This window comes from Dryobates pubescens, chromosome 20, assembly GCF_014839835.1.
Source record: "Dryobates pubescens isolate bDryPub1 chromosome 20, bDryPub1.pri, whole genome shotgun sequence".
In the NCBI taxonomy this organism is placed as follows: domain Eukaryota; kingdom Metazoa; phylum Chordata; class Aves; order Piciformes; family Picidae; genus Dryobates; species Dryobates pubescens.
In genome coordinates this window covers 14662746-14674242 of record NC_071631.1, presented here as the reverse complement: position 1 = coordinate 14674242, position 11497 = coordinate 14662746, and the positions used below count along the sequence as shown (strand labels likewise).

General features: G+C 51.2%; 2 protein-coding genes across 2 annotated transcripts; both read left to right on the top strand.

The window, feature by feature from the left end:
• The first annotated feature begins 340 nt into the window (after positions 1-340).
• On the top strand, positions 341-3152 carry MYADML2 (myeloid associated differentiation marker like 2). The gene has a single exon (XM_054170789.1). It carries the CDS (start codon positions 784-786, stop codon positions 1690-1692), a length of 909 nt encoding a protein of 302 aa, XP_054026764.1. The 5' UTR covers positions 341-783; the 3' UTR covers positions 1693-3152.
• Positions 3153-6043: 2891 nt separating this feature from the next.
• Positions 6044-9611, top strand: PYCR1 (pyrroline-5-carboxylate reductase 1). The gene is made up of 7 exons (XM_054170788.1): positions 6044-6238; positions 6330-6400; positions 6497-6676; positions 7337-7558; positions 8011-8103; positions 8486-8649; positions 8745-9611. Exons 1-7 carry the CDS (start codon positions 6172-6174, stop codon positions 8890-8892), a joined length of 945 nt encoding a protein of 314 aa, XP_054026763.1. The 5' UTR covers positions 6044-6171; the 3' UTR covers positions 8893-9611.
• The last annotated feature ends 1886 nt before the right edge of the window (positions 9612-11497 follow it).

Here is an 11497-nt window from a genome sequence, read left to right as displayed (position 1 = left end):
CTCCAGATTAAATGGAGCAAAGTGAGTCAGCTTTTATCATAGCCTCTGGCCTAAATCCTTTTACAGGGCTTGTGATGCCTTTGGGTTTGTGCCCCTGCCCAGGGGCCTTAGGTCTGCAGGTCTGAGCTCTTGTTTCTGCAGTGTGGCTGGATCACAGCCTGCTTCCACCGACAGCCCCCACAGCGTGGGGGGGCTGCTGCAGAACTGCAGTGCTCGGTGACCCTACAATGCTTCTAGAGAGACAGCAGAGAGACAATCAAGAGCCTCTGGTGGGGCTCACAGCCTCAGTGTTAAATAACACCGGCAGTTGAGGGGGGCAGGACTCATTCCAGAACTATTAATATAGCCCCTATTTATACCCCTAGGTTCCCGCACACAGCGCAGAGAGAGCTACAGCTGCAGAGCTAAATTGGAGTAAATGTCAGCCTCCGGGGAGAAGGCGATCCCTGCAGCCATCATGTGGGGAAGGAGACGGTGAAAGGACACACAGGGCAGGTTTCGGACCTGAGGAAGGAGAGCGAGCTGATCGCGGCACCCTGAGATCGCAGCCAGTGGGCAGAGCCAGGCAGCAGCTTCCCTGCAGCCAGCAAGTCTGCGCCGAAAGGCTGCAGAAGCGCAAAGTCAGCGTCACACACAGCACCTACGGATACTGGCACGGACCAGGTGGGGATTCGAGCTGCTGCTCTACTGATCCAGGACCAGGTGTGACTCAGGACAAAAGAGCAAGAGCCTGCAAGAACATTGTGGAGGGGCTTTAAGTGCATTGTTTGCTGGACTGGAAAGATGATGGAGAGCACGGGAGGGCCGTATCTGAACACTGCTGCTGTGACGTCCCCCGTGGGAATAGCTCGTTTGCTGCAGATAACGTTTGGCTGCACCACATTCAGCCTGGTAGCCCACCAGGGAGGGTTCAGTGCAGCATATGGCACTTTCTGCATGTTTGTCTGGACCTTCTGTTTCGCCATCACTGTCTTCATCATCACCTGCGAGTTCACGCATCTGCACAGCTGCCTGAGCATTTCCTGGGGAAACTTCACAGCTGCATTTGCCATGCTCGCCACACTCATGTCTGTCACAGCTGCAGTGATCTACCCTCTCTACTTCGTCCAGCTCGACTGCTACCCCATCAGCTGTGAGGTGAGAGACTTCCGCATCGCAGCCAGCGTCTTCGCTGGCCTCCTGTTCATCGCTTACGCCGCTGAGGTCTTCTTAACCAGGGCCAAACCAGGGCAAGTCACCAGTTACATGGCCACTGTCTCAGGGCTCTTGAAAATCGTGCAGGCCTTTGTGGCCTGCATCATCTTTGGGGCACTGGTGAACGACAGCCAGTACAGCAAGTACGTGGCCACGCAGTGGTGCGTGGCTGTCTACAGCTTTTGCTTTGTGGCTACAGTGGTGGTAGTGGCCTTCAGCGTCACAGGTAAGACTGCCCTGCCATGGTTCCCCTTCGAGCGCTCGGTGGTCATCTACACCTTTGGGGCAGTGCTGCTGTACGTGAGCGCGGCGGTCATCTGGCCGGTGTTCTGCTTTGACAGCAAGTATGGGTCCCCGCGGCGCCCCGGCCCCTGTGCCAAGGGCAAGTGCCCCTGGGACAGCCAGCTGGTGATTGCCATCTTCACCTATGTGAACCTGCTGCTCTACATTGTGGACCTGGCCTACTCCCAGCGCATCCGCTTTGTCTCACACATCTGAAACGCGGCGCCACTGCTGCAAAGCTGTCCCGGCGCCGGCAGCAACGGCAGCTGGGATGCAGCAGGAGACAGGATGTGAGGAAGGGAGGTGCTCATCAGGCATGTGCGCAAGAACCATCAACCAAACCTCGAGGTCAAGGCTGACTGGAGTAGCAAATTAAGGACTTCTAGCAGGTGGGCTGCAGCTAATGCTGGGCAAAGCTCACCTCCCCCATCGTTCCACATCTCCCTCAGCTGCCTGGTGCCAGAGCAAAGACACGATGCCGCCCAAAGTATGCAGAATGGCCTTTCATCTCCAGGCATGAGAAATGCTGGCTGCTGCAAGAGTGGGTCTGCTGGCTACTGAATTACTGAGCCAAATATTAGGAAAGACACCAAGGATTTTGAAATTGTTACCAAAGTTTAACTGTAATCAAGTGACTACCCAGGAAGTGGGAAAGTTAAAAGTTGCATCCAGGAACACCAGTGCTGGAGATGAAAAACAATCCTTCAGAGTTTGGGTTAGTTTGGGCTAGTCTGGGCTGTGTGGTGAGACAAGAAATGCTTGCAAGTGTGGGAAATTCCAGTCAGAATGTTTCTGAGAAGAACATCATAGCTGCAATAGTATTTTGAAGATTACCAGCCCTTTCCCTCCCTCTCCTTCACTGTTTAGCACAGAAAAAGAATACCCTCAAGCAGGCGCCGTGGGGGGCAGCATGGGATATTCCTATTTAGCAAACACCAAGTCATATAGAAATGAAAATCTGTGAAATTTGGGCTCTCCTGCCAAGAAATACAGTGTAGAACAAGGATAAACTGCTAAATCACTGGGTGTACCTTGACATCCTCGCTCAAACGTGATCAGGAGGTACCTTGGCACATGCTTTGTGTCAGCTCATGTGCTGCTGGAGTTTTTTACTGATGTCAGGATTTATTTTAATTTTTTTTTCTGGAAGCTTAAAGATCAGTTCTGGGAGGAGGGGGGAAGGTGATGCAGAATTGAATTGATCTCTCAATGCTGCATAAAAGACTAAACGAGGGCGGGGGGCCACAGACAGGATGGGACATGACAAAGCTTGCCTACCATGGTAACAGATTGGGAGCGCTGCCTCAGCCCGGATCAGGCACTGGGATTCCCGAGCACTTTGCGTCACCAACAAGCTGCATTTCTCCGACCCATCCCTGACAAAACACCCACTTTGAAGTCCCACACTGCATAGCTCAGATTTCAAGCTTAATGGGAAGAAATGTTCTTAATTTCTGATCCAGTGAGAAACCAAAGCAGTCTGAGTATGTGTGCAGAAGCATGCAGGCTAGATAGGTTTGATTACAATCTGAAGTAGCTGACTGTCAGAAGCAAGATTTATTTATTAACCAAATTAAAATAAAGCTGAATGGCAGACTGACTACATCTCCAGAGATTTGTGTGCCTTCATCTTGCTCTCCACGCAGCTTTTATTTCACCAGATATAGCCCTTCTGCTTTCTGCCAGAAAACATAGCTCAATTTATTTTGACATGTGAGGCCAGAACACAGCCCCAAAAGAAGTATATACAAAAGGCAGCCGAGACCTCAGACTGACATTCTTTGTAGAAGAGTCACTCAGGAAAAAGGAAGGAAACTTTCTGTTCATTGGTGCTTTGTATGGGGGTTGAAAATCAAAGGAAAAATAGTTGGGACAAATTGTGATGTATAATTCTGCTACTGAGTAAGCACTTTAGCAGGGGGAATTATTAGCCTATAAAACAGGTCAAGAATCAGAGTCCAGCATAAAGGGAATGTGCTGAGCAGCCTTCCAAGAGGTTCTTCTCTTTCACCAGTCCCCATTAAGGACAGGAAGTCTGGAAGATAATGGTCCAACAAGAGGCTGGCAACTTGTTCAAGAGCAAGACCAAAGACTATCTGCTATAGATATCAGCCAGGGTGCTTGAGAGCTTTATTTCTTACCACTCAAACAAATGAAGAAATGCTAACTTGGGAAAAGAAATCCATTTGAGTTGAAGGAGGTAGGGTGCAAAGAGCCCCTGCACACAAACAGAACCCTGAGCATTTTTAATGTATTCTTTTAAAACCGGTGAGCCTGGACTGCTCACACTTGAAAGTTACCACAGAGCACCAAAAATCAAGAAGGTGATTGTGAGCCATAATGGCTTCTGTTACAAAACTGAGACCTGCAAAACCAGGAACATTTCTTTATGAAGGCACCTTCCTATCAACTCTGGAGGGGCTCCACAGGACCTGGTGGAGGCCAGAGAGAGGGATGTTGGGGCAGGTGCTTGCAGGTAGGGGCTGCTTGTCTCCAGAAATGATGCTGGGAGTCTTTCGAGCAGTATAGTCTGTTGGAAAGCCCCTCAGCTGGTTAACGTTTTTCTCAGCCATGCTTTTTGCTGGGAAGACTTTGCACCTAGTAGGAGCAACAAGCAGGAACGTTATAAAATCTGCTAATGACACAAGTTGATGTGACTTATACAGTGCCAGGGACATAAAGAAAGGCCCAAGAGAAACAGGTAACTGGGAAACAATGGGGGGGGGGGGTAACGTTCAGTGACTCCACAATAAGGAGGAAATAGAATTTAACATGGAAATCATGATACCACTGACTGGACGAGTGGAAAGACAAGTCATTGCCAAGAACAGTGTGTTCAGATTTAGCTTTCTCATCTGCCAGCCAAAGACAGAGCAAAAAAATGTTAGCATGGTCAAAATGGCAAAAAAAAAAAAAAAAAAGATTGTGTGGACAACAATTGACTCTTTTAGGAGAAAAAAAAAATCAAAACCTCATGCCTCAGTGGTTAAACACTCACTAACCATTGGAAACTATGAGATTACCCAATCTAGGACAGAGAACATCCAATATCTGCTTAATATGCTTTTAACGACCAACTTTGTCAGGATTCAGTTAATTAAAAACCTATTTCTTTCCAGAGCTCCTCTTTCCCAATTAACAAATCACAATCAAATAGATTGCCGTAAAACAGGCTTCTAAGGCACCAATCATGCCCAGCTTTAATGCATGTGCCGATTTAAGAGTGATGGATTTGTGTTTGCAGCCAAACTAGACAGCTCCTAGAGAATTCCAAACTGAAACATATCTATATATTTTATATAATATCTATATATATAAATAAACACACGCACACACATACATATAAAATCGTTAGAGTGTATAATACCAATGTAATGGGCTTGGGTTGGGTTTCCCTTTTTCCTCCTCTTACTGAAAGCTGGGATTCAGTATCCTCAAAAGACAAGGTTTAGAACATTCACCCACAGAAGATACACTGAGATTTATTAGTGTCAATAAAGGAGAAAGGAAAAAGCCGGGGGGGGGGGGGGGGGGGGGGGGAGAGGGAGGGAAGAGAGAAACCCATGTGCTAAGGTTACATTTAGGGGGAAAAAAAGAGCACTGCCTGGTGCCTGGTTTTTATAGAGACATATTTCAAAGCGTCTGGGTCTCCCTACAGCCCATTGCTGAAGCCATGCGATGGGGCATCAGTGCTGGCGCCACCAGTGGGACCAATCTCCATCACCGCAGGACATTCAGCCCCAGGGCAGCGGCGCTGCCTGCTGGTGCGGCTGTCCGTGAGTTAGGATGACAGTCTGTCACACTGTTACTGGGTTACTAAGTTTCCAGCCCGACTGGAGAGTAGGAAAATCCCTTCGCTGAGGCCAGGATGAGATGCGCCCGCGCCGGGATCAGCGCCCGCTCGAGCATCCTCCATCGGAGCCAGGACCTGCGCGGACAAGGCTGCGGGGTCCTTCCCGGGGAGACGGAACCCGCTCCCAGGCGCCGCCCAGGCCCCTGCCTGCGGACCAGAAAGAGAAGGCAGGCTGCCGGGAATAGCAGGGAAGCAGGGAGCCCGCGCAGGGAGGACCGAGAACTTATTCTCGCAGCTGCCGCTCCCGAGGCGTTCCGGTATGGGCCGCTCTCGGCCCCGCGGAGTCCGGCAAGGGCAGGAGCATCCCAGGAATGTCCCGGGACAGCAGCTGGGAACGGCCCCGGCCCGCTCAGACCTGCGGGAACGGTAGCCCCGGGGCTGTGTCGGTGCTGGCGCCAGATCGAAGGAGGGGACACTGCTAACGGGATACCCCCGAGGGTGCCTGCCCGGCCTCTTCCGTCCGGGGTCCCGCAGTCCTCACGGCGACGGCGGCAGCCACCCCGCGGGGCACGCGGCGGAGCCCGAAGTTTCCAGAAGAGCGCGCGTCGCCGAGACTCTGCTTACGGTGGTAGGACAGCGCCGCCTGGCGGCACGACGCAGCAGCTGACTCCCGGCGGCCTCCGTAGCCGGTGAATGATGCAACACCCAACACCGGTTGCTCCAATAGCTGGTTCCTGAGTGGCGGAGGCCTGGTGTGGCCCCGCCCTGCAGCTCGCTGATTTGCTGCTCGGCAACACCCCGCCCTGCTGCCACGCGTCACCGCCTCCCTGCGCCGCGCGCGGCCACGTGGACGGTGGCGCGGGTGCAGGTGTGCTCTGGGTGGTACCGAACCGAGCCGAACCATGAGCGTGGGATTCATCGGCGCCGGGCAGCTCGCCTTTGCCCTGGCTAGGGGTTTCACGGCGGCAGGTGGGCACGGGGCACGGTGCGTGGGGGTAAGCTAGTGGTTCCGAGCCGGACCGAGCTGACCGGCCGGGCTGATGCGCGCTGCCGTTTGCAGGGATCCTGGCCGCGCACAAGATCACGGCGAGCTCCCCGGACACCGACCTGCCCACCGTGAGTGGCCTGCGGGTGAGTGAATGGTCGAAGGCAGGTGGAGGGGCGCAGCGTTGTCCCTATCGGGTTGCCCCAGGTGACAGCGGTTCCGTTTCTCCCCACCCGGTGCAGAAAATGGGCGTGAACTTCACGGTGAGCAACAAGGACACGGTGAAGAGCAGCGATGTCCTCTTCCTGGCCGTGAAGCCCCCCATCATCCCCTTTATTCTGGAGGAGGTGGGCCCCGACATCGAGCCGCGCCACATCGTGGTGTCCTGCGCAGCTGGCGTTACCATCAGCTCCATCGAGAAGGTGAGATGGCCAGGGGCTAGGCGCCGGGGTGGGGCCCGGAGCCTCGCTGGGTCCTCCTCCCATAGCGGCCCCTCGGTGTCTGGGGCGATTCTGACACAGGACAGGGCCGTCCTGGAGCTGGCCTGGGGCTGGTAGCGTTCCTCTGGTCCCCCAGGACTTGGTGCGAGATATCACATCCCCGGGACTAAATTCCTGCCGTGGCCTAATGGTTGCTTTGGGTCACCTTAACTGTTCTCGTTGTCAAAAGCTGTAAGTCCTTATGCCAGCTCTTCTGTTACCTGAGGAGCTGTCAGATTTTTTTTTTTCTCTCAAAAGAGGTGGGTGATTGCCCCAGAATTTCTGCAGTCTTTGTGCTAAGTGATTTGGAGACTCATGAGGCCATGCGTGAATTAGCCCTAAGGGTCTTGTTCTTAACAGCAGCTCTGCCTGTTTGCCGGTACTGCTAAAGACCTGACATTTAAATTTTGGGCCCTTTGTCTCAGAGCAGGGAGTCTGGAATAGAGTCTCTCTTTTCTCTCTGTTCACATTGTCCTTCCTCCCGGGAATCCCTTCCTAGACAGCCTATTTGATATGTGAAATATGCACTAAAATTCATTTTGGTATCTTCCTTCTTTCTTTCTTTCTTTGTTTCTTCTATCTCAAATAATTTTCTGCCCTAAGAAACTGTCTACCTTCTGCCCCACACCAAAAGTGATCAGGTGCATGACCAACACCCCTGTGATTGTCCGAGAAGGTGCCACTGTCTATGCCACTGGGACTCACGCGGATGTGGAGGATGGGAAGCTATTGGAACAACTGATGGCCAGTGTAGGCTTCTGCACTGAGGTGGAAGAGGACCTGATAGATGCTGTAACGGGGCTCAGTGGCAGTGGCCCTGCGTATGTATGTGCTGCTTCCTCAACTTGTGGCACTCCTGGGGAGAGCAGTAGGCTTTGCATGTGGTGACAGTCTGTGCAACTTCAGTTTGTCATTTATTGTTTTCCTCATGGTTCACATGTGATACTACCTGTAATCCAGGTATGCAGTTTATAACCAGTTTGGGTCAACAACTTAAGTTTGTTGCCAGTGGATAAGTCTGAAGTCCATAGCCATGTCCACATGTCCATGTTGCAGAACATGGGTTTATAGTTTGTATGACCCATAAGCTGCATTTCTCCCATTTTCTTCACTTCTGGGCTGGAACTAGTGGGAGGGAAGGCTGTCATGGCACCCATGTAGTGAAAGGGGAGGCTTTTGAAAGGTCCATAAGAGGTAGGTGTCATGGTGTGATCCTGGAGCCCTGGATTCTCTCCTCGTAGAGAATTTCAGTCATACCTCCTTTTGTTTGGTCTCAGGCATTCACTGCACTGGATGCTCTGGCAGATGGGGGAGTGAAAATGGGACTTCCCCGACGGCTGGCAGTTCGACTTGGAGCACAGGCTTTGCTGGTCAGTATTTCCTCCTCCAGAACAAGTTTGAATCTGTTCCTTCTGCACATCACAGTTTGAAATTATCTCAATCCTCTTACTGAAATCTACTTCAAAGAACGTTCGGTTTGACTGCACACAGGTTCCTGGTGAGGGGATATAGGAAGTGTCTGCAGCAATCTGCTGGTGCTGATGGTGGTGTGGTAGATGGGGCCTGGGAAGCCACGATTTCTCTGCAGGCTTTTTCAGATCTGGAAAGTGTTTTGGCAGCCTGCCAATTGCTCTGGGGTAGGACCCCACTGTTGAGTCTCAGGTGCTGCTTTGTGCAGTGGAGTACAGGGGTGTTTGACAGTTGGTTCCTCAGTCAGAATTCTGGCAGCCCATTTTCTCTTCCTTGCTACAGGGTGCTGCCAAAATGCTGTTAGAGTCTGAGCAGCATCCTGGTCAGCTGAAGGACAATGTCTGCTCACCTGGAGGAGCCACCATCCATGCCCTGCACTTCCTGGAGAGTGGTGGTTTTCGCTCACTCCTAATCAATGCTGTGGAGGCTTCCTGCATCCGGACAAGGTGGGCACCTAGAAAGTCCTAAAGAACCTGCAAAACTTGTCTTCTCACTCCTTGTCTCTTCTGCTATGTCTTTCTCTTCCACCACCCCATTGCAGGGAGCTGCAGCATGTGGCAGACCAAGAGAAGATCTCCCCAGCAGCCATCAAGAAGACTTTGTTGGATAAAGTGAAGATGGAGTCTCCTTCTCTGTCCAGCAAAGTCAGCCTGTTCACCAATAAGAGCCCAAGCAGCAAGAAGAACTGACCAGACTGCTGTAGCCTGCTTCTGGTGAACACCAGCCTCTTCTGTGCCCTTTCCATTCTGTCTAAGGAAAAACACTCACTTTGAATGTTGGTGTTCCCCATGCCTGGCTCCTAGCTTGCAGCAGCTATGGGACAGTGCAATGCTGTAGAAAAGGGTCTTTAACCTGTAGTAGGCTTGGTGCAAACTGTCCCTGGCATTGCTGTTCTCTCTTGGGCAGGACTAATGCCATCATCAGAGCTTACTCAAGGGCACTGTTTGTACAGAAGCCTTGGTTACTTCTAGGACTCAGGCAGTGTTTGTGATGTCCAATGCAGAAATGGTTTCTAATAGGATTTTACAAAGAGTTTTCAGAATGCCTTTTAGCTTCAAAGGTTGAAACCAGACTTAGATCTCTCTTGCCTCATCTTGCATCTGCTGTCAGAGCTTGGGTCTTTGTCATTGCTGGCTAGAGCAGGTACTGCAGTACAAATGCAGTGCTGCACATTCCATGAGAGACTGGGCCTAAAGCCTCTCAGAAGGGATCAAAGTGCCTCTGCCCCATCTTTCATCTGCCTTGACTGGGAGACAGATGGTGTGAATCTCTGGACCACATTCCATTTCTCTTTGGTGGCTGCCTCTCTGCTTTGTCTGGTTTGGGGAATCCTGGACTGATCTTGCTGTCCCATTTTTTGCTGCTAGCCTGGCTTACGTGGTTGGACCAGCTGGGGGTGCAGTGACTGTTCTCTAAGTTCCACCCGCTCTTCATGCTCTCCATGAGCAGAATCTGCTTCCACACCCCTCTTCCCTGGGCCCATTGGGGAAAGGGACAAATGAGGGTTGAAGGTACTAATGTTCTGATTACAACCCACCTAGAAGGATGGTTAACCTTTCCTTTCTGACTTTCCTTCTAACCCCAGAACAGCAGCAAAGAGAAGACTGCTGCTTTCTGTGATTTCTTTATAGGCAATGTTCCTGCGTGGCTTCCTTGCCTCGCTACTTTCCTCCCAGAGCCCAAGTAAGGCATGTCCCAAGCCAGAGAGCTGCACAAAGAATGCAACCTGTCCCTACCACTTTAACGGGGCTGTCGTGGGAGCAACTGGCTGGAGGAGATGGAACAGATTTGGTGGATAACTCACACTATTCTACCTTGGGTTGTACTGGGAGATTGCTGGTAAAAGGATTTGTAAGTTGGGCTTACAGCCTCCTGAGGAATCCTGGACATGCAGGTGATGCAGGAAGAGTATTTTACTATTAATGCAGAGGCTGACAAAGGTGCTAGCAATGTTAAAGCATTTTGAGTGCTGGGCTTTCAGCTGGTAGCAGGGTATGACCCTATAAGTATGGTAGAATGTTACTCCTTAGGAGTGTGCTTCACTTTGTAAAATAAACTGCTGCACTGACAGAGTTGTGGCTAATCCTAGCTGTTTGGACTGGATAATGTCTTGCTTCTGGCAGGGGTTATTGGTCCTTGGTACCTGTGGTAAATGTGCTTGAAGTGTGCTGCAAACCTGTCTGTGAGGCTGGTTTGTCTGGGTGTGGGACTGGGAAGCATATTGGCCTGTTTCTCCTTGTCACTCATGGCCTCTGAGCAACAGCGTAAAAGTTAGTCTGGGACCCTGTGCTATCAGTTTTCAGAAATTCGAAGAGAAAGGCAGGAGAAAAGCCACCTGGCTGAAATCTGACATGAAGGAGTGTTAATCCATCTCTGTATCCTGACCCTTTAGGCTTTCTAGTGGTTCTGCCGCTGCATACAAACTTCCATGGGAGATGAACAGATGTGTGTTCCTCAGTTTCCCCACGCAGAAGCTGTGAATAGTCCATACAGAAAGGCCAGTCTGGAAGTCAGGTGGCTTAAGTACTGACTGATGCAAGGGAGTGAGTCTAATCCCCTCTGCAGAGAGTTTTGAACTGCCCCAGCATACTCCCAGAGAAGCAGAGCTGTAGCTGAACTTCCTAGGTTCTGCAATTGAGCTGACTGCCACAGTAGATGAAAACCCAGCTTATTGAGGCCTACCAAAGAACCCTAATGGACTCAAGCTCATGTCCTGTGTGTGCACAGCAGAGCTGCTGCTGAATGCCCAGGGTACACTCTACTTCCTCCTTAGGAGAGTGCTTTCTGCATGATGCTGCCTGAGCTCCTGTGTACCCAGTTTCATTGCTGCACCTTCTGCTTCTCTCCTTCTCAGGCCTGTTTTGCTTGTAGTAAAATGCATTAAAATTACAGAATAGAATCATGGTTGGAAAAGACCTTTAAGATCAAGTTCCAACTGTCAACCCAACACCACCATGCTTGCTAAACCATGTCCTGGAGCACCATGTCTATAATGTTTTTTTTAACACCTCCAGGGATGGTAACACCACCACTTTCCCTGAGCACTCTGTTTCAGCCTGAAGGCACCAGTATTCCTGTCCTGGACCCACTGTTACAGCAGAACAGGTGGAAACACTTGGAGTAAGCCAGGCATGACCTGGCAGAGTGGCATTTCACAGCCGAAGAGCCAGTCCCAGCCCTAACGTGTCTCAGCCAGGGCTTGGTTCAGCAGTGTCACCCGTGCCTAGGAGGGCTGCTGCTGACCCCATCTTTAAGTCAGCATTTTCGGTGGAGACCTCATTGCTCCTCCGTGCA